We start from the raw sequence: 23,006 nt of genomic DNA, 5'->3' as shown, positions 1-23,006 counted from the left end.
GCCCTGGGTTCGGTCCCCAGCTCCGAAAAAAAAAAAAAGAAAAGAAAAGAAAAGAATGGACCCAGTTAAAAATCCAGTATTAGACACAGGCTGAAAGACCAGACAGTAAGTCACCTGAGTCACCTGATAGTTTGGACATGATAATGGAGATAATGAAATACTGCAGGAAATATACAGATAATCTCCATCAATTGAAGTAATATGTCTGGCACCTGTATGGAGCTCAGGACAAAATTGTCTGTAGTTTTCACAACACAATTGAACCAGATATTCAAACTCTAATTCTCTCTTCTATTTAAGATCATTTAGTAATCTATGAGAGATCAAAAAATAATACAACAGGAATCATCCTCTTTAAAAAGTAAATTTGATTACAAAGGGTTGAAAGGAAAGATGCAATACTTTGAGTATCCATTAACTGTCACAACATAGAGACAAAAGCAAAGTGCTCTCTTCAATATCTACATTCAAATGCAAATGTCAGCTTCAGTTTCATGAAAAACTATAAAAACCTATTTATGTATTTCCATTACTTTTCTTAGGTTTTTGCAGATTTATAAAAACTTCATCAAAATATAAATTAGAAATCACACTCAAGTATTTTTTTAAAATGCAAAATATTTCACAGAATGTTCCTCGATAATTTAATGGACATAGGAGGATCCTTCACAAGTTGGTTTCCATGGACTCAAACAAGGAAAACTGACGATGGACTTAGTTGTTGACTGAGTCTCTTGGATGGTCTAGTGAATAGATTTAGGGAAGGCTGGAGGACACATACTGATGCAAGAAGGAAATGATTGGAGAGTTCTAAAAAATTCATGTCTAATTGTTATGAAAGGAATGAAGAAGGTTTTCCATCACAATTTCATATTGGGTAAATCCATCTCTATATGAAGCACACCAGGTATGAAGCAATGCAAAAGAAGAAAGTCTATCTATCCTTTGCTAGACCGTAATAAGAGTTTTTTCCCAGAATTCTGAGAATTATGTGCACAATGACATTTTTTATCTATGCCTAAATCTTCACTTACTAATCAAAAAGTTTGGGTTATAAACATCAGACTATTGTTGGACCCTATTGTAGGGAGATGCAAAGTAAAGAAACCAGTTCCTGAAGAAGTTTTTAGGCTACTATTTGAGGATTTCATTTATAACTATTTCTACACATCTACAAAATATTCATACAGACTATCAAATATTCACAAACTTACTTGCAGGCTGCCCCTCAGTAAGGTTAGTTTTCCCAAGTTCTCTGGGTGGTGAGTTCTCTTGCATATCCCTACACAGGTAAGGGCTCTCTGTTTTGGATTGACTTGAGCATAAACCTGGCATCTGGCTGAGACATTCCTTGCCAGCTTCTCCAATCTATGTATGTCTGACTCTACATTGGTCTGAGCAAATCAGAAAGTTTTGTGGACCTTGGATGAGTAGATCAGTGAGAATCTACCTTCACAGATGGCAGAACAGGCAACATTACAATCTTTTTCACCCCTAGGAGGCAGGTTTGAGGTTGTGCACTCCTTGAAGCCCCTTGATCCCAGCATTCTTCCCCACTATCTGTGGCTCTGAAAGCCCAGATACCTTGAGGTCTTTTTCTTGGGATTTCACTGCAGCCTCCAGAAATTTGTTGGAGAATCCACCAGAGAGAAGAAACTGTACACAGATTTAAGTCAAGAGTAATTATTTATTAGTTATTTAGGGATTACACTGGGTATTTTGAATCCCAGTGTAGGCCTTATCTATTTTTTTTTCTTCTTTTTTTCCAGAGCTGGGGACCGAACCCAGGGCCTTGTGCTTACTAGGCAAGTGCTCTACCACTGAGCAAAATCCCCAACCCCAGGTCTTATCTATTTTGAGGGTGATCTTTTAAGCACAAATACCATATTCTGGATGGGCATACTTTTAGTTAAAAAGAACGGTTAGCCAGATGCAGAACTACAGAAAGAAAAAAAAAGATTTCTACATTTATATACTTTCCTTGAATAAGAACTTTGATAGATTAGATACTTGTTTCTATATTTTCAAGTGGTTGTGCTGCATGCTGAGTTTGATGACCTTACTGTTGCTTACATGATGGCGGCAGTTGTGCTACAGTACAAGTCATCTAAATCCAAAATAAATTAAACCCATCTATAAAAAAATCCAAATCTCAACAATTTAACATGTTCCAAATCCCAGAAAGTCTCTAATATGAATACCTGTAAATAAAAAAAATATTACCAAGAAACAAACTATAATTCAGAATAACCATTCCCATTCTAAAGCTGGTAAAGGAAATAAACAATGATAGACAGAATAAAAAAGTACAAAAACATAAACAAAAACAAAAAAAAGACCTCAAAATTCTAACAGGGAAAACACCAAATCATTCAGCTCAATGTGTAGACCTGGAGCACGTCCGTGGCATTCTTAGAACTCCATGAGGTTTGGAGGTTCCAGAACTCTAGGTTTTGTACTTTGGCAAATATGGTTTCTCTAAGAGTAGCTTCACACTGGCTATTGAAGGATTCTTAGGCAAACATCTCCGTGTGTTGGCATCTCCACTGTCCTAGAATCTCCACTGTAACTTGGGGTTTTATCTTCATGGCTTTGTGCAATGACCTCCCAGGGTTATGATAAAGTAACATAATCCTGACACTCATTGATGTTCTTGAACTTCGTATACAGTTCCTCGGTCCAAAACACTGATATTTTGCATGCTTGCAAATTAAGTGTTCAATTATTCCAGAAACTTGAGATATAACCTGACCTTACCTGCCACTGATAATGTGTCTTCTGAATGTGTTGAAATGGAAACTGGGTAAATGGCACCTGGAAAAATACTAAGTGGCTGTTTTGAGGAGGGAATCTCTTAGTTGCTTTCTCAGCCACATCACTCACAGTTTTAAATAAATCTGAGTGCTTATAAAAATACAACTGTTGATAAATAGGAATTGGTTTTCTAGGTACTTTTTCTATTTTATTAGTTAAAAACATGAAGTTTCTAATTAGTTTCACTTTTTTTTAAAAGAACTACAGATGCTTTCTCTTCACTCACTTCTCTTCTTCTACATTATTCATGTTCTCTTTTTACAGAAGCTACACATTCTTTTTTAATTTGCATTTCCATTATAAACTTCAGTTGATAAGGTTATAAATAACAATGTCCAGCCTTAATTTTATATTGTACTGATTTTTTTCTCGATTGCACAAATTAGCCCATGTCTCTGAATTAAGTCTCACGCAAGTGTTCAGTTCACATGGGCACAGCCAGATTCTCCCTCTGTACACAAAATTGTGCTGCTAAAGCAGCCCCACCGAATGTCTATGTATCATTACTCCAAATATCAGATATGGAGCTGCAGCAGTATTTGATGTTTCTTTGACATTATAGTTTTGTTTCAAATTAACTATGTTGTGTGTGTGTGTGTGTGTGTGTGTGTGTGTGTGTGTGTGTGTGTGTGTGTTATGTACTGCCATCCCATTCACCTTTGCTGTGGAAACACTTACACTGTGCTGTTGTTTACTTTTTTTTTCTTTTTTTCTTTTTTTTCGGAGCTGGGGACCGAACCCAGGGCCTTGCGCTTGCTAGGCAAGCGCTCTACCGCTGAGCTAAATCCCCTACCCCGTGCTGTTGTTTACTTAATATTTGTAATTTATCTTTTGATTTTATAAAGGCTCACAGTTGATGCGTCCACTAAAGTTTCAAAAGACTTTTGAAGAGAAGACTCCTAAAAATAACAGTGCTGTTAAAATTTAATCCATCAAAGAGAAAGTGAAATTTGCATTGAGTAATGAATATGAAAGTTTAGACAAAAGGAGTGGTATGATATTGCATAAACATTATACCTATGAATATCAAGTAGGCAAAGGATGAAAATATCACAGGTCAACAGTAATTTCAAAGTGCATGTGATATAGAATGACATTAGAAATAAACTTCTTGACATATTCATGATGGTTTTTCAATATGACCAAATGAACCAGGAAGTGCATTTTGAGTGGAAGATGTTATTATTATCTTGAATGTGACTTTTAATTGAATAAAGAAGAAAGGGTGCGAAGAACATCAGTACTGTCTTGGCATGTGTCTTCTATGCTTTGCAATTTCAGGTTGAATGTGACCCTTACAACTGATAACGTCTTTTCTGCCAAAATATATTCCTATGTTCAAAACATAAGCCAAATAATATATATTTAGTTTAACATGTTCCTGGGGAAAGTGTTAGTCAATTTCTTCATGAAGTTTTCCATGTGTTTTCTGGGGAATGGTCAGTCCTTCCTACAGAAAGTGCCAATTATTGTAACACTAATTGTCTTAAGAGAAAAGTAAATAATAAGAAAGGCTATTAAAAAATATTTTCCTTTGGGGAGTATCAAGCTTGCAGCCACAGGTGTTAAAAAGATCTGTTAGAGAACTTTGGATTACACAGTGTTTCAAAGGAAATATAAACATAATTTAAAAACATGATGAATTATTTTCTTGTTTGTATTTGATTTATTCAATATTAAGAAATAGTTAAACTTTAGCAAGTATTTTGAATTTTATCAGAAGCTGAAATTGTAACTACTTGTCATGGTTACAAAGTTTTCCAACTTTTATATGATCATTCAACAATCTTAAATGTTAATGTGTACAAATTGTTTTCCTACTCAACTGGATCTGTTGGAAGTCTGTTCTACACATATCTGATGACTAATCCATGATACAGGTATTTGAACAATCTGAATTAATTTCAAATACATATGTCAAATTTCTGTTAGTAAAATACTATAATATTCTGCTCCAAAACAATGATTTTAAGTTCCATATACATATGTGTATATATATACATATACAGTACATATGTAACATTGTATCCTATTTTAATAAAGAGTGATTCAATGCCTAAATGTAGTAACCAGTAATGTACTTACAGGATATAGATTGAATGTATACAGGATGTCAACATATGTTGGATCTGACTACAACATGATCATAACATAATATGTTCTAGAGAAATATAAAGGCACAATTGGAGGAAGTGTTTTGATGTGGTTTTCTCTCAAGAGTCCTTCACAGAGAAAACATACAGGAATACTTACATGTTCGTACTAAAAATGTATGTATGTGAATAACTCAAAAAATTTTCTTAATTTAGGTATTTAATTTCCTGTAGATATATCTCTTATTTTAATTACATGTGTGTTTATATTTTTATGCATTTATATGTGTGTACATTGTAAATGCCTTGTACCTGTAAAATCTAGAAACATGTGGAACTGGAGTCACAGACAATTTTGAGGTACCATGGAGCTTTTGGAAAATAAACTCACATTTTTTCCAAGAGCACCAAGTGTTTTCATCTCCTCAGCCAAGGCTACAGCCACTCACATTTCTTTCTTTATTTTTTTCTGTTTTGCTTTTAAAAAGCATTTTTGAGTATATGATTTAATTAAAATACTCCATTTTCTTACCTCACTCTAACCCCTACCACATATACTTCCCCCTATCTTTCAGATACAGTACAGTACTTCTTTTCTCTTGTTGTTTTGGTTTAATAGGGTATTAAAATGCATATGTGTGTGTGCATATGTGTACATGTATACACATGTAGAGAGACTATCTTATAAGCATCATCTGGCAACAAAATAAAAGGTGAATTCTAGTGGGCTGAGATAGAAAATAGGAGGTGGGGTACTGGCAGAAAGACAGAGGATTCTGAGAATTGTTGAGAGGATAAAAGGAGATGCAAGCTGATTTGAGATATATTCAAAGGAGATGCTGGAGGAGACCCTGAGGGACAATCCAAAGAAGAAGGCTGGAACTGAGGAAGAGGTGACTAAGTGGTAGACACAGAGTATTTTGAATGGGTCCTAAAATATGATGAGTTAGCCAAGGAATGAGCCAAAGTTTATGGTCTAGGCATTTAGTAATGAATAATTGACTCAGAGTTTTTATCCTGGAAGCAGGAGCTAGAAGAAGAAGATTTATAATTTTACACACACACACACACACACACACACACACACACACACATACACACACACACACACACACATACACACACACACATACACACACACACACCAACCCACACGAATGCTCTTCACTGGGGAAATCCATCTCTCCCATTTCCAAGGAGGTTCCAAATCTCATCTATTAGCAAACTCATTGGTATCTTCAATACTTTAGGATTTTATAAATTTAAGATGATATAAATGTTAGACAACAAATCTATGCTTACTTTTTCTTGTTTATATCCATGATGACAGAGATATTTATTTGTGTATGTTAAAATTTATAATATAAATATGGCAGAGTTTACAATTACATCACATGCCTATTTTACATATGAACTTACTGTGATAAATAGTATTATTTTCTTAAGCAAGGGAATTTAAATTGTTTTCTTATTAAAATCTTATGGCACAGAAGACTGGTTTTAGATAGTTCCTGCAAATTAGAAGTGTTTAACTATCAAAGAAAACAAATAAAAAACAATTCTAAGTGTCAGGAAAAAGGAATTTGATAAATATAAACTGTTATCAATGTATTTGAAGGAAAGAGAAAGAAGTAATAAATTATTACATTCCTGGTAAAACTGTGACTTTTTTGACTGGTATCTTTGTTCTGAACATATTGGATCTCATCAGTAAGATTAAAATTGATAAGGGTGAATAGAGATATATCTAGAGAAAATTGTTTCTGTGAAGTAGAATGATCATTTGAACCACAAGGTGTTTAATCTTTTAGATATTAAGGTAGAAAGAGACAAATTGGTACTTAGGAAATGATCGTTCCTGTTTAGGGTCACAGGCTCATTACTGAAGAATACATATGAAAGAATATTTGTCCAAGCAAGATTTAGTCAACAATGAAAGAATCCAGGTTCTACTCAAGGAGTTCAGATAACAAGAACAAATGTGGCAGTTGGCAATATTTTGAAAATATTACAGGTACAAAAAGATGCTTATTAACATAAGGCAAATCCTTGTTAAAAGATAAATCTAGCCATATGAAACATAGCAGTAATCTGAATCAAGATTAAGACAAAGGAAATAGAGTAGTGTAAGGAGAGACTTGAAGGTTTTCATCACAGAAAGACTGCAATTTCAAGGAAAAAGTAAATTCTATTAAGAAACGATGATATACAACTCATAATTTTCTTAAAATTTATAACAAAAGATGGTACAATAATTATAAATGGTAAATTAGTACAAATTATTTATCCAGTAAAAGGAGAACCTTATAGAAAGATAAAATTAGGGCTATAACAATATGGTAGTATCTATGTAGTGTCCTGGCTCCATTTCCACTGAGCATTTCTGTATATTAATGTGTTGATTTTTGTTTACTTCTCATACCTGACAGGCTATGGAAGATCCTAGCATGCCCAATGTCACTAGAATTACAGGGTTCATCCTTATGGGATTCTCTGACGTTCCTGAGCTACAGACTGTATGTGGGCTGTTCTTCCTGGTAATGTACTTAGCAGTCATAATGAGTAACTTCCTCATCATCACTCTCATCACCCTGGATCTGAAACTCCAAACACCCATGTACTTTTTCCTAAAGAATTTGAGCCTGTTAGATGTCTTTTTGATTTCTGTTCCAATCCCAAATTTCTTTATCAATAGCATAACTCACAATAATTCAATTTCTATTCTGGGTTGTGCCCTGCAATTGTTTTTAATGACATCATTTACATCTGGGGAAGTATTTGTCCTAACAGCAATGTCATATGACCGCTATATTGCCATCTGCTCTCCTCTACATTATGAGGCCATCATGAGTAGTGGTAACTGTGTACTGATGGTAGGTGTTTCCTGGGCTACTGGGGTACTCTTTGGAACTTTATACACGGCTGGCACATTTTCCATGCCCTTCTGTGGCTCCCATGTGATCCCACAGTTTTTCTGTGATGTTTCCTCATTGTTAAGGATTTCCTGCTCTAACTCACTTGTAGTCATTTATACAAGTCTTGGAATTGGTTTCTGTCTGGGTATGTTTTGTTTCATCTGTGTTGTGATCTCTTACTTTTACATTTTCTCCACTGTACTGAAGATTCGTACCACTAAGGGTCAGTCCAAAGCATTTGCCACCTGCCTCCCCCACCTCACAGTTTTCAGTGTTTTCATTGCTACTGCTTGCTTTGTCTATCTGAAGCCACCTTCAAATACAGCATCAATTGCAGATAGAGTGTTTTCTGTGCTATACATTGTGTTGCCTCCATCACTTAATCCTGTGATTTATAGTCTGAGAAATACAGATATCAAGTGTGCTTTGAAGAGTTTGCAACAAAATCTTTGCCCAAGGGGGTTACTTCACTTAACAGTTCAAAGTATCTGTCCATGGTGTAGTAGCTCACATTTTATAAACAAGTTTTATAATTATTGACTCTCACAAAATGTAGATACTCATATTTGCCCTGAGAAAATACATGAAGGCTGATATGATCAAAGAATCAGAAAATTATATCATAGTAACTTATAATCTTACAATACCAGTTTATTCTCTTATATGATATAGCCGTTCTCATTTGGGAAATATACCTTTCTAAAGAATTGCTAATTTTCACTCTCTGATAAAATTGAATAAATATTTCATCATTTGATAACTAATCTACTTTAAAAACAATACAAAACAACAATAACAACAATATATTTGAGATGGAGGAAGCATGTGAACAATCAAAGCTAATTCACATACAATTTTCGTGCAAATTTTTCTAATAATTAGAAAGAAGAGGCAACAGAGGCAGAAAGAACACCAATTCAGAGCCTGCCCCACATGTGGCCCATATATATACAGCCACCAAACTAGATAAGATGGATGAAGCAAAGAATTGCAGGCTGACAGGTACCAGATGTAGATCTCTCCTGAGAGACACAGCCAGAATACAGCAAATACATAGGTGAATGCCAGCAGCAAACCACTGAACTGAGAACGGGAGCCCCGTTGAAGGAATCAGAGAAAGGACTGGAAGAGCTTGAAGGGGCTCGAGACCCCATATGTACAACAATACCAAGCAACCAGAGCTTCCAGGGACTAACCCACTACCTAAAGACTATACATGGACTGACCCTGGACTCTGACCTCATAGGTAGCAATGAATATCCTAGTAAGAGCACCAGTGGAAGGGGAAGCCCTGGGTCCTGCTAAGACTGAACCCCCAGTGAATGTGATTGTTGGGGGGATGGTGGTAAATATGAAATACTCAAGTTAATAAAGATAAAAAAAGAATAGGCAAGAAGCAATGCATTATGCCTAAACCGAAGTAGCCTCAATCTTTAAGGAAGTATCAAATTCTTGAGACACAGACAAACCTGGAACAAGATCACAGAATCCAGGTTCTAAAAGACAAATATTGACCACCCAGGTTCATCCTATTATCTGAAAGACACTGGAGAGTTGGAAATTTGTGAGTTTGTTTTTCTGTACTTTCTCTTGATTAGAAACATTATTTATACATGAGAGTGAAAATGCTTACAAGTCTAAGAGTCTAAATAACCCTACAAATTCTAAAGACTCTATATATTGGGGAGAGGAGATTCTATGTATATCCTAGGAGCCTCCCAGAAGTTATCTGACCTGTAAAGCTATCTGACCTTCATACATTGAGGAGGCTTGCAATTCCAGTTCCTGTATCACCTGAGCTAAAGGTTGCAGAAGAGGCTCAGTGGAATGTTGGGCTAATGCTGTTGGAATGCAGAGGAATCCCATGTTCTCAAACTCTACACAAAAAGCTAAAGTTTTTCGCAATTTTCTCTTTCTGGATTTGACTTCATCTGTCCTTGTTCAGTTGTTATTGTTTTTAGAATGGAAAGATTTGCTGGGTGCCACTGAACATTTGAACTACATATTTTTTTTTAATCTGACACTCTTTCCATTTCAGGACAAAATGGAATCATGAACTTAAGAACTATTTCTCTTATTTTATTTTAAATTATGTCATTGAATGTATTTGAGATGGTGAGTTCATGTAAATGAGGATGACATCCAAAGCCTGAACAGTTCATTTGGGCAAAAATGATGGGTAATTCTGGATAACTCAATGTGAGTGCTAGAAACAAAACCTTCAACCTCATCAAGATCTGAAATTTTTAGAGATGTACTAATCACATTTTTGTAATGTTATGTTTTAAAGTGATGCATTTAAAAATGAAGTTGAAAAAAAGAATGATATGATATAGCTAATGTTTCTTAAGTGTCACTTGAATTATACTAGCAACTAAGAAAAATAAATATTATAGTATAGATGTGTCTTTAAAGGGCCTTTTCACAAAGGATTGTCCATGACAGAAAGATGTACCCTGAGTGTAGGTAAGTTTCTTTTCTGATTTGGCAATCTGCTAAGAAAAAAAGAAGAGGAAGCTGAACAGAGTACCATTAGAATGTGACAATTTCATTTTCTGCTTTCTGACTATAGATATACTGTGACCAGCTCTTACATGATACTGCAATTAAGCTTTCTTTGTTATTTGGACTGTTCCTGCAAAAATGGGCTAGATTCAACAATTGGTTTCTCTTATTTACTTTTTTGCTACATATTTTGAAACAGTCAGGAACAAAGTGATTACTAATGGATGTCTTACAGGAGTCTTCGTTCAGAGTTTCTAATTTTGTATTTTGTATCATGTTTATTTTTAAACTATGATGCATCCAGTTATAATGCACTGTATAATTGATAATATACATAATTATTATGTTTCTGGGAAATATGAGCATGTTTTTCATGATCTGTCACAGCCTATTTTCAATTGGCTGACTAATGTAGTGTGTAGAAAGCACCAATCATTGTAACACTGTCTAAAGACACAGAGTCTTCATAAAACTATCCAGAAAGATTGCTCATTGGGGACATTAAGGGAGTAGCCATGTGAATTAAAAGAATCTGTTAGAGATATTTTGACTATGTAAAATTTTGAATACATCCACATGAAAGATTAAAAAAAGGTTAAAATATTTTCCTCACTGTTTATTTTTATATTATCCTGATAAGAAAGCATAATAATTTAGCTCTGAACTTTGAGTTTTCTCACAACCTTATAGATATAACAATATGTTATATTTTCTGTTTGCAAAGTGGGCAAAATGTCCTCTTTTCCTCTCAGGTAATCTACTTATAAATTAAACTTTAATGTATATGGAAACATTTCCCTCCCCAAGACTACTTGTCAGAAAATTTTCCTACATATATCTGATGAGTGACTCTTTCTAGGGACACGAAGAATCTGAATTGTTCTAAAATTCAAATTTTATATTTCCATTGGTAAATGTTAAAATACACTGTCTGAAACAATATTTAAAATATTACAGATGTGGAGAAAATTTGGTGTGATATTGAATGCAATGTAATTTAACAGTGATTTATTCGTCTTTATGTTTCCTGGTAGTTTTATTTATGCATATAGTTGGTATAGCCTAGCAAAAATCCTGGATCTTAGCCCTTTCCACACATTCTTCTTGTGTATGCAGAGAGTTCTCTGAAAATATAAAAATGGCATCAATTTTCTTTTTTTTTCGGAGTTGGGGACCAAACCCAGGGCCTTGTGCTTGCTAGGCAAGCGCTCTACCGCTGAGCTAAATCCCCAACCCCTGGTATCAATTTTCTTGTCTCATTCAAGGTCTGTTTACAAATGCCATGTCCAAAGTTTTTTGTCCTATATACTATTCCTTTGAATCTTGGTTGAAAGCCTATAACTTGAAATAATCAACTGATTGACCTCTAAGGTCTTTTATTGCCCCAAACCCTATAATATGAAGAATATTTTGTTGTTAGTACAATATTTGTTCATACTTATCTTTGATTCCTCAATTGGAGAATAAGTTGCTCTAATAATCTCTTCATTATTTTATATTACTCAGTCAATATAACACACACACACACACACACACACACACACACACACACACACACACACACACTAATACACATGTACAGGCTTATATCCCGGCCTGTACACACAGAGAAGGAGAGATTTGTTTTTAAGTAAAGATAACTACAATAAATGCAATCTAGTAACCAACAATAAAATTTTAATGCTGAACATATGCAAAAAGCGATTTTGAAAAAAATGCGACCTGTTAAAAAAATAGTCAAGGAAAAGATGGAATATGTTTTTAGAGTTACTTTAAAGAAATCCCATAACAAAGATATCCTGACTATAGTAATTAACAGCAAAATAAAAATAGGTAATATCCAAATAAATCAACAAGAAACATAATAGTTAAAATTTCCATAAATCAAATAGGAAACAGAACAGTAAAATGTTGAAGAGAAATTTAGTAAATAAAATTGTAATGGAGAGAAATATTTTCCGAAGTATTAACAAGAATACCAAGATTAAACAGAGGAAGAGGACAAGAATCTCCATAATTATAATCTGGCTCAGACTGTTGTCTGGTTGATTTTTCACACAGTTCTGATTAATATTAGAAATGTGAAAGTAATCGAAGTTGCCTACTTGAAGTGGTACTCCTTGTTTATGGTAAAGAGAAATGTTAGGATAAGTTACTTTTACTTACTTTTTGGTGTATTTACAAGTCAGATGTATCATTTGGAAGAGGGGAAATTTGTTCCATAGCTGATGATCATGTCTCATGTGGTCAGCCTCATCAGTAAATCATCTGCCTACAAACCTCTACTATTCAAGAAATGCTTATCCAAAAATGAAGACTTCTTAGTGATTACCTAATATCTGTAACAGATGACGTAAAAGACAGCAGTAATAAAATTGGAAATATCTTAGTAAATTCATCTTTTCTTCAGCCTTGGAAGGAGATTATTACTGGCTCAGTTGAGGTAGAGACCATGATTTCCCTCAGAGTTGAACAGAAATTTATCAAAAAGTTTAAGACAATCAAACACAAAGGAAATAATGGGAGATACATTCAGATTTTATCTTACCTTTAGCTTTGCATTGTACATTTGCAGTGGATTTAAGTATCTAATTCATTGTTATACTTTCCTCAATTTTTAATTAATCTGTTAAAAAAAGAGCTGACACAAATGTTCAGTCAATACGACCAACTTCTGCTGCCCAAATGTAGAGCCAATGGTTCTCAACCCATGGTTTCCAAATACTTTGACAAACTTTTGTATTCAAAATATTTATATTCTAATTCATGACACAGTATATTTTCAGTTATAAAGTAACAATGAAAATTTTATGGATGAGGTCCTTACCAAATAAGGAAATATTTTAATGTGTTACAGATTAAGAAGTTTGGAAGCCACTGTTCATAGCAATATCACACAAATGCAAGGTTTAGTGTAAAGGATGAGAATAGACTCTTAAATTTTTAATCTTTTTGCATTTTACTTTTCTTTTGCATTCCTTGTTTATGAATATTGATGTATATTAGTTGTATATGAGATACAACTTAGATACATCTGTAAATTGAGTCATGATCATATCAAATTCTTTTTATACTTATCTTTTTAACTGACAACAATGCTTCTCCTATCCAAACTGTCAAAATTGTTTGTAAAGTTAGCTTTAATACAGGCAATATCCAGAAAAGGACAATTCATTCGTATATAAATGGAAAGAAGATATAATAAAAACAATAAATTTTTTCTAAACTGTTTTTGAAAATATCCTAGAAATAAAACAACAAATTTATATCACAGATTTTTATGCTAATCAGATATTATTTTAAAATAGTACTAAATTAAGGTTTCATATCTCAATTTTAGAAAACTTATATAACATGTACAGACCCTTAAGGAAAACTTGAGTCTAGGAAAAAGAGAAGGGATTAATAGACCACATTGGCAGGGAGAGGGATGTTAGAAGACAGTGAACATCAACAGAGTAGAAAAAAAGAGAGAGACATACTGTGAATATATAGAAGGAAGAGGAAGAGTGGAAACATATGAAAGGGAGAAAAAAAAAGAAATGGCATTTTTATACAAATGTAGTAGTACTTTAGCTAGTTTCTTGACTTTTCTCTGTTGAGCACTTCTGTATATCAGTGTAGTTATTTAAGGCATTATGAATTATTACTCATTGCTCTATATCTGCTGAAAGACTGTGAAGAGAATGTATTACTGCAGAAACAAGATTTATTCTATTGAGGTTCTCTGATACCTCTGAGATATAGACACTACAGAGTGTTGTGGTTTGCTCTGAAGTTATCTGTATTTTGATGCTAATTCCACTGCCCCAGGGACAGCTGCCTAGTCACATACTCAGGAATCAGGTGACTTCACCAGAACCTCCCCATTGAATTTGTAAGGTAGAGGATAGAAGGAGGCCTGTCATTGGAGGAGAAGGATGGATGGGTGGGAGAGAAGTTTGAAGGAAGAGGAGGAGACTAGAGGAGAAAGGAAGAGACAGGAGAAAGGAGAAGTTGAGAAGCCATGTCAGGAGATGTTAAGATTCTGCTCTGTGTATTTACAGGTTGTTATTAATGTTCCTAAGAGATGGATGATACTGGGCTTTGTATATTTAAGTGGGCAAATATATCTTATCAATTGGATCTAGATTATTGTGTTGTGTGTGGGGATTATTGTGTTGTGTTTATGTGAGGGTTTGAGTGTAGGAAAGTGTGCGGCTGGGATGTGTTTCCACCAGATATCTAGCAGATATCTTGGGGCACCGCGGTGCGGACCTAGCAGGGTAAAAGACAAACTATGCCCTTTATATTTTTTATATTTTTACAAAAACAGATGGCGCCAATATTTTTTTAATTTTTTATATTTTTACAACAACAATATGGGATGTTTATCATACTTATTTAATTTGAAACCCTAAAATTTAATGTGCTAATCATCACTTTCATCACATTTGCAGCTTCACAGATCAATGTACCTTGTTCTGTAGAATTTTTCCCTGTTCGATGCCTTTTTTTTTTCTATTCCAATCCTAAATATCTTCGTCATAATTCCATTTCTATTCTGGATTGTGACTTCCAGGCACCACATATACATGTGTGTTTGTGTGTGGGGGGGAGGGTGTGTGTGTGTGTGTGTGTGTGTGCGTGCCTGCGTGTGTCTCCATGTGTCTGTGTGTGTATATAGCTTAGATAGATAGATTGATAGACATAGATATAGATATGATATGGATATGGATGTAGATGTAGATATAGATACAGATAACTTGGGATTTGCTTGTAGTTTCAGAGTTTAAGTCAATCATGTATCGGGGAACATTGCAGCATGCAAGCAAACATGGTGCTTGAGGAATAGCTGAAAATTCTATATTTGGATACTCAGAAAGTAAGAAGAGAGACCTTCCATGATTTGAAGTCTCAAAACACACCCTTAACAACATACTTTCTCCCAAATGCATCAACATACAATAAATTTTCTCATTTAGTACCAATCTCCATGATCCAGAATCCTAGTTAGGATTTTATTGCTTTGAAGAGACACCATGACCATTGCAACTCTCAGGAAAAAAAGCATTTAATTGGGGTTGGCTTACAACCTCAGAGGTTTAGTCTATTATTGTCATGGCAGAAAACATGGATGAAATGCATTTTGCATTATCAGATGGCTATAAGTCTATGAGGCACACGAGTGGAATGTTGTGATTTGAATAAAACCTGCCCTCAAAGGTCCATAGATAGAGGCACTACTATGACATGTGGCCTTAATGGAGTAGGTGGCATTATTGAAAGAAAATTGGCTCTCTTTTTTTCCCCACAGGCTGCAATAGAGTTGTAGAGCTCTCAGCTTCTTATCCAGAACAATGTCCAGCATTGTTCCATGCTATTTCCAGATGTTTGAATTGCTTTATTTGCACCTGGGGGAAGTATTTGTTCTGTTGGCAATGCCATATGACTGCTATGTAGCAATGTTTCCCCTTTCTCTGTGATGTTCCCTCATTACTAAGGATTTTCTGTTTTAAAATACTTGGGGTCATTTAAACATGTCCTGGGATTAGTGTTTGCCAGGCATGTCTTGTTTTATCTGTGTTGTGATTGCTTACTTTTACATGTTTTCTACTGTTTTGATGATTCCTACTAATGAAGGTAAGTCTAAAGCATTTGCCACTACCTCCCTACCTCATGATTTTCACTGTTTTTATTCCTACTGCTTTCTTTTTCTTTGTGAAGGTGTACCATCAGTTGCACCATCAATCACTTCCAGGCAGTTTTTTGTGCTACACACTCTGTTACTTCCAGCACTTCTCCTTTAATTTACAATCTGAGTAACAGTGATGTCAAGTATATTCTGAGGATGGTGCAGCAAAATTTTACACAAGAGACTAACATCTATTAACACTTCTCAGTAATTTTCAGTGTTACAGTGCTTCAAAATGTATAAGCAAGCTTTGTAATTCTGACATTAGTAAAACAAGTGTAGATACTTATATTTTGTCCTGAGTAAATAAACACTCAAGATAATTCTGATTGTCTAAATTCAGATAATTATGCTATATGAGAACAACATGAAAAGTCAGCATACTATTTTCTGTATTTTTTTTAAGTTACATTTGTTCTCATTTGGATATTGGCCCTCTGTCAGATGTAAAGAGGATAAATATCTTATTAAATCTGTAGGCTCTTTTGTCCTATTGATGGTGTCCTTTGCTTTACAGAATTATTTTTTAGTTTTATGAGATCCAGTTTATTAACTTTTAAGCTTAGTGCCTGAGCCACTGGTGTTCTTCTCTGGTAGTTGTATCCTATGCTTAGGATTCAAAGATATTCCTCACTTTCCCTTCTAGTAAATTTAGAGTATTAGTTTTACAGTGAGGCCTTTGATCCATTTAGACTTGAATTTTGTTCAGGGTGATCAATATGAATTTATTGGCATTTTTCTACATGCAGACATTCCTATTAGAACAGCACTATTTTTTGATGATGTCCTCTCTTTTCAAATTCATGGTTTTGACTACATTCTGAAAACTCAAGTGTCTATGGGTGTTTGGGTTTATTTCTCTTTCTTTCATTCAATTTCATTGACCAACCTCTCTGTTTCTATGCCACTCCTATACAGTTTCTATTATTACTGCTTTGTTGTACAGCTTGAAGTCAATGATGGTAATACCTTTGAAAATTCCCTTATTGTACAGGATTATTTTAACTATGATGGAATTTTTTTTCATGTGAAGTTGATAATTCAAAATATATACAGAACTCAAGAAAGTAGACATCAAAAACCCAAATAGCCCAATTAAAACTGGGTCATTGAGCTAAACATAGAGTTTTCAACAGAGGAAACTCTAATGGCCAAGAAACACCTTAAGAATGTCCAATGTCCTTAGTCATCAAGGCAATAAAAATAAAAGTGACTCTGAGATTCCACCTTATACCTATCACTAAAGCTAACATCAAGAACTCAAGAGACAGCTCATGCTAGTGATGATATAGAGCAATGGAATACTCCTTTACTGCTTGTTGGAGTATAAATTTGTACAACCACTCTGCAAATCAGTTTGGCAGATTCTCTGAAAATTGGAATTAGTTCTACCCCAAGAACCAGCTATACAATTCTGAGGATACACTTAAAAGGTTTCCCACCACTTCACAAGGACACCTGCTCATCTATGTATGTTCATAACAGCTTTATTCATAATAGCCAAAAAGTGGAAACCATCTACATTTCTCTCAACTAAAGAAAGGATGAACAAAATGAGATTCATTTATACAATGGCATACTACTCACCTATTAAAACAAGGATATCATGAGTATGAAATCAGTGGATAGAAATAGAAAGTAAGAGTGAGGTAACTCAGATCCAAAAGGATATGCATGGTATATACTCATTTATACATAGAAATTAGCCAGAAAGTAAAGAATAACCACATTACAATTCAGAGACCCAACAAAGCCAAATACAAGGACAGCCCAAGGAGGGATGCTTGAATCTTCCTCAGAAATATAATTAAAAGAATGATCAGTTACAGATGGAGGGAGGGAACTTGTGGGAGAGGAAAGGGGGAGAAGAACAAGGCAGGTGATTCCTGTGTAGAGAAAACAGTGGAGAGAGAATGGAAAATGGTGGAGAGCAGGGATGCGGAGGGGTCATTTTTAGGATTGCCACAAACATGGGACGGGAGGAGTACCCAAAGAGTCTATGGGAGTGACTCTACCTGATACCCCTAATAGTAGGAGACTAAGAGGCTGAACAAGCCACCTCCTATAGTCCAGCAAGGCTCCCCGTATAGTAATAAAGAAAGCAACCCACCTATAAAGACTTGACCCAAAATTTGGCCTGCCTATAAGATATGTAGGGACAAAGATGGAACAGAATCAGAGGGAGTGGCCAACCAATGACTGGCCCCAATTGAAACCTATCCCATGGGCAGGAAGTAACCACAGACACTAGACATGCTGCTCTGTTATGCTTACAGACAAGATGGTCCTCTGAGGGAATCCACCTAGAAGCGTCTAGAAAGAGATGCAGAGACCTACATCCAAACATTAGATTGAGTCCTAGAGTTTTATAGAAGAGTTACAGAAGGATTGAGGTAGCAGATGTTATAGGGATGCCCTAGGAAGACCAACAAAGTCAAATAACCTGGAGCCATGAGGGCTTACAGAGGCTGACCAATAACCAAAGAGCTAAAATTGTCTAGACTCCCCACACACACACACACACACGCAGAGAGACAGAGAGAGAGAGAGAGAGAGAGAGAGAGAGAGAGAGAGAGAGAGAGAGAGAGAGATTACAGATGTATGGTTGGTCTTCACACACTTCCCCAACAACTGGAGCGAGGACTATTGTTGAATCTGTTGCCTGTCTGTGAGTCATAGTCTGCTAACTGAGCTGCCTTGTCTGGTCTCAGAAGGGGAGGAAATGCCTAGTCCTGCAATGATTTCATGTGCCAGAGTGTGATGATACCTAAGGGGAGGATCCCCTTCCCAGAAAAGAAGGGGAGGAGGGAATGAGAGGAGGAGCCGTGTTTGGAGTGGGGACTTGGTAGAGATAGGTATTAATATTGGTATATAAAATGAATGAATAAGTAAAATAGTTAATAAAAAGCATGTCATAATTTTGGGAATATACCTTTCTAAAACTATTGATAATACTTCATGGTACAATTTCACATCTGGTCATTTGATAAATTAGCTGGTTCACTTACAAAATGAATAAATATAAAATAACTTTTTATCTGGTGCTTTACTACACTTGATCTTAGCCAAAAGGCCGAGAAGCGATATCTGGTGCTTTACAAAAAAAAAAAAGCACACAATTTAGATGGGGAAAGCATGTAAGTAGTCATGATACATCCTCATATGGTTTCTTTTGTAATAAGTGTTACAGCATTTATTGCTTTAACTCTTAAGTAAAACCTCAAAAGTAAACAGGACAACAATAAAGATTCACCACATCGTTTTCTGTGTTGTTATCTATCTATGTGGTTTATTTTCTTTTCCCTGAGATTTAGAGTCACTTTTGCTAGAATCACCAACATTAGTAACATTTAATAAATACATTAGGGAAACTCCAGTTCTGCCTCTTTCCCAGAAGAAAAATCTCATTCATTTGCAAGCTTTCTCCTCAACATAGAATAGTCACCTTATATCTCAGCCACACCAGCTATCATTCCTTACTTTTGTTCTATGATCCTTCTTTGGATCCTATTCACACTTTGTCATTTACTTTCATCTTTTCAATATTTAATGTAAAATCCACATAAACAGAAACTTCAGTAAAAAATGTGTTCTTTATTCCATTCTCTAAATTAAGCACCTTCTGCACACATTCTCTATAAAATTTTGTAATACAGAGTTAATAGAGTGCTCTGTTTCAAATTACAGCTTGTATATTTTTTCTTGTGAGTGACTTAAGCTCTTTGTTGGAAAGAGTGTATTGTAATGGTTATAGCACATTATGTACAACAGAATACATTTGTCACAATGAATAATAAACTCTTAGGTATTGATGAGATCAAAATGAATGAACTGTATCATGTGTTTTAAAAATTAGTGTTGTTCATATGTATTCATTCAGTATAGCTATCTATCATTTGTCATATCTAAGAAAGTTCTAAAATTAATTTATATTGTTCCATATTTTATAGACTGACTTTTTAATATTTCACTTTTTCCCCCAGACTTTTGTTTCTGAAGGAAGTAGTGATCTAATAGATTCATCAGGAAAATTTTAAACTAAAACAGCTATTCTCCATGTTTGTATTTTGTTGATCATTCTTAGACTTTTATATAACTGTTCTGTCTATTTTCTGCTCTGTTCTGTCTAATTACTTCTTCCTGTGTTCTTTGAGATACAGACAAAGACTCTGATTAGTATGGTCACTATCCTTTTTTTGTTATGCTTGTCTTTATAGACATGTATGTATGTATGTATGTATGTATGTATGTATGTATGTATATATGTATGTATATACACTGTGTTTATAAATTTTTTCTCTTTACACTTTCTATTCAAATACTATGTTAACATATAATTGTTAAATATACAATTCACACAACTTGTGTATAATTTCTTTTTGCTTTGCATCATTTGGTATCCTGAATACTGTGGTTTTTTTTTTTTTTTTTTTTGAGTATCACACATGCTAGCCATGTAGAAATACCTCCTCATATTACGTATGGTCTCCATTTGAATATTCAATTTTTTCTTATGTTGTGTAATGAATTAATATGCCTAGATTCTTTGTTTGTTTTTTTGTGTATGTGTGTTTACTTTTTATTCTGCATATGACCCTATGTAGGCCAAAGGTCATCTATAGTTCCCCACATTTGTGTTTTGAGCCAGTTGTCTATCTGAAACTGAAATGCATATATTTGATATTTGAAGAACCTGAATGGACATCATGCCCTAGGAATAAACGTTTTCTGTTTCCCACATTAACTGGGCAACGGGCATGCCATCTCATTTACCTTTCATAGCAGTTTTACAGTTCCATATGGACATCCTTGTGCTTATCCAGAAATGGTCTCAATTCTCCAATAATAAGACATAGAGTAACAAACTGAGGACATAAAGAGGACACACCATTTGGCTGCATATAGGAAACACACCTCAGTGACAATGATAGACACTTCCTCCAAGTAAAAGATTGGGAAAACATTTCCAAGCAAATGATTGCAAGAAACAAGCTATAGTAGTGATTTTAATATCAAATAAACTAGACATTCAACCAAGATTTATCAAAAAGATAAAGAAGTATACTTAATATTCATCAAAAGAAAAATATCTACTAAGATGAACTCTCAATTTTGAATATGTATGCTCCACATGCAATGTCTCCCAGACTAACCAGGGGGCACAGACACAGTACCCAAATCAACATAACCGAAATGAAAAGGGAGACATAACAACAGAAACTGAAGAAAATCAAAAATCATCATATCCTACTATGAAAGCCTATATACTCCAAAACTACTTGAAAATCTGAATGAAATGGCTAATCTTCTAAACAGATATCAGTTACCAAAGTTAAATCAGGATCAGATAAGTCATCTAAACAGTCCCATAACTACAAAAGAAATGGAAGCAGTCATTAAAAGTCTCCCAAAAAGAAAAACACAGGACCAGATCAGTTTAGTACAGAATTCTATCAGACCATCATAGAAGAACTAATACAAATAATCTCCAAATTAATTCATAAAGTAGAAATAGAAAGAACACTACCACAATTACACTTCTACCTAAAAAACAAACAAACAAAAAAGTAAAAAAGCAAGTGTGTGGGATACATGTCGGCCCGGAGATCCCCGTAATAAACCTTCCCTTTGCATATTACACCAAGATGGTCTCTCATGTGTCTGGGATCCGCAACTTCCCAAGACTTGAGTAAGGGTCTCCCTTTGAGGATCTTTCACTTGGGGGCATGTTCTGGATCTTCATGACCACCCCAGACCCCGAAGACCCCTTGGAGGTGAGTTGGAAGTTTGTCTGAGTGTTTCTGAGTGAGTGGTGCCGCACCTGTCATTCTGTCTGTTCCTTACTTTTGTTTTCAGTCGTCTCCAGTTGGAGCGACATGGATCTGTTTTTTGGGCAGCTGTCACAGAGGTCAGTGAGGACTCTGCGGCTGCAGGGTACAGATGTGTCTGGCACTGCAGGCTGCACTGCTTTTCGGGCAGCTGTCACAGATTGCCATAAGGACCCTGCAACTGCAGGGGACAGATATGTCCAGCACTGCAGGCTGCAAACCTGGGGGATGCCTCAAGGTTGGAGGGGGCCCAGAAGGAACTGGTTGCCTCCTTTCTCCTCACTGTGAAGTGAGGAGATTAGACTCCTGGAGTCTGGCTTTTAGTTTCTTGTGGAAGAGTCTCAGAGGGCGACTAGTTTTAGACATCCTTGTCTCTCTTGTCATTTTGTTAGTCTTCTGTGTTGGGTATTTGTCATACTTTGTAGACAGAATGGGAGTGACTGTGATGACCTCCCTTTCCCTGATTTTTGACCACTGGACTGAAGTTAGAACTAGGGCTCATAATCTCTCTGTTGAAGTGAAGAAAAAGAAATGACAGAGGAGTTAAGCTACGTTGCTGAGTTAGTGTAAGTTGCAGAGAAAGTAAGGTTGAGCAGGAAGCTAGGGAAGAAAAGAGACAAAAAGAAGAGGAAGCTGGAGAGCTAAAGAGAGATAAAAGACAAGAAAGGAACATATACTGACCATAGGAAGATATTACCTGGCAACAGAAGAGAATTCCTGGCTAAAGATCAGTGTGCCTAATGCAAAGGAAAAGGACACTGGGTCAAGGACTGCCCCAGGAAGAAAAAGAGGGGCCTCTTCAATGGCCCCAAAGGCAAGCCTCTCAGTCCTAGAGTGCTGGTTATGCACAAAGATAGAAGGAAAGCCTGCCCAGTTGTTTTGTGAATACATGGGCCTAACACTCTGTGCTCCTATGCCCAAATGGACTAGTGTCCAGCAAAAGGAGGCTACTGGCAACAAGCAATACTTATGGACTACGAGAAGAACAGTGGACCTTGGCATGGGCAGGGTAACCCACTAGTTCATGGTCATCCCTGCCATGACTGCCCCATCCCTTGCTCATGAGAAATTTGCTCTCCAAAATGGCTTGCATGGACCAAAATGGCTGGGTGAGGCCATCTGTATACATATCTACAGACTGTGTATGTGGAGCTTAAGACCTGTTTCAGTGCACCAG

The 23,006-nt window shown here is 35.5% G+C and overlaps 1 protein-coding gene and 2 pseudogenes across 1 annotated transcript; 2 read left to right on the top strand and 1 right to left on the bottom strand.

Annotated features, from left to right (window-relative positions):
- The first annotated feature begins 7,354 nt into the window (after nucleotides 1-7,354).
- Or14a257b (olfactory receptor family 14 subfamily A member 257B) lies at nucleotides 7,355-8,362 on the top strand. The gene has a single exon (NM_001000691.1). It carries the CDS (start codon nucleotides 7,355-7,357, stop codon nucleotides 8,360-8,362), a length of 1,008 nt encoding a protein of 335 aa, NP_001000691.1.
- Nucleotides 15,770-16,199, top strand: Or14f1-ps1 (olfactory receptor family 14 subfamily F member 1, pseudogene 1; annotated as a pseudogene).
- On the bottom strand, nucleotides 18,922-19,086 carry LOC120100356 (U2 spliceosomal RNA; annotated as a pseudogene).
- Between the last annotated feature and the right edge of the window lie 3,920 nt (nucleotides 19,087-23,006).

Source organism: Rattus norvegicus, chromosome 1 (assembly GCF_036323735.1).
Source record: "Rattus norvegicus strain BN/NHsdMcwi chromosome 1, GRCr8, whole genome shotgun sequence".
NCBI lineage: Eukaryota > Metazoa > Chordata > Mammalia > Rodentia > Muridae > Rattus > Rattus norvegicus.
This window is presented reverse-complemented; position numbering and strand designations above follow the sequence as displayed.

Coding starts and splice junctions, on each gene's coding strand:
- Or14a257b (NM_001000691.1), top strand. CDS start 7,355: ATGCCCAATGTCACTAGAATTACAGGGTTCATCCTTATGGGATTCTCT.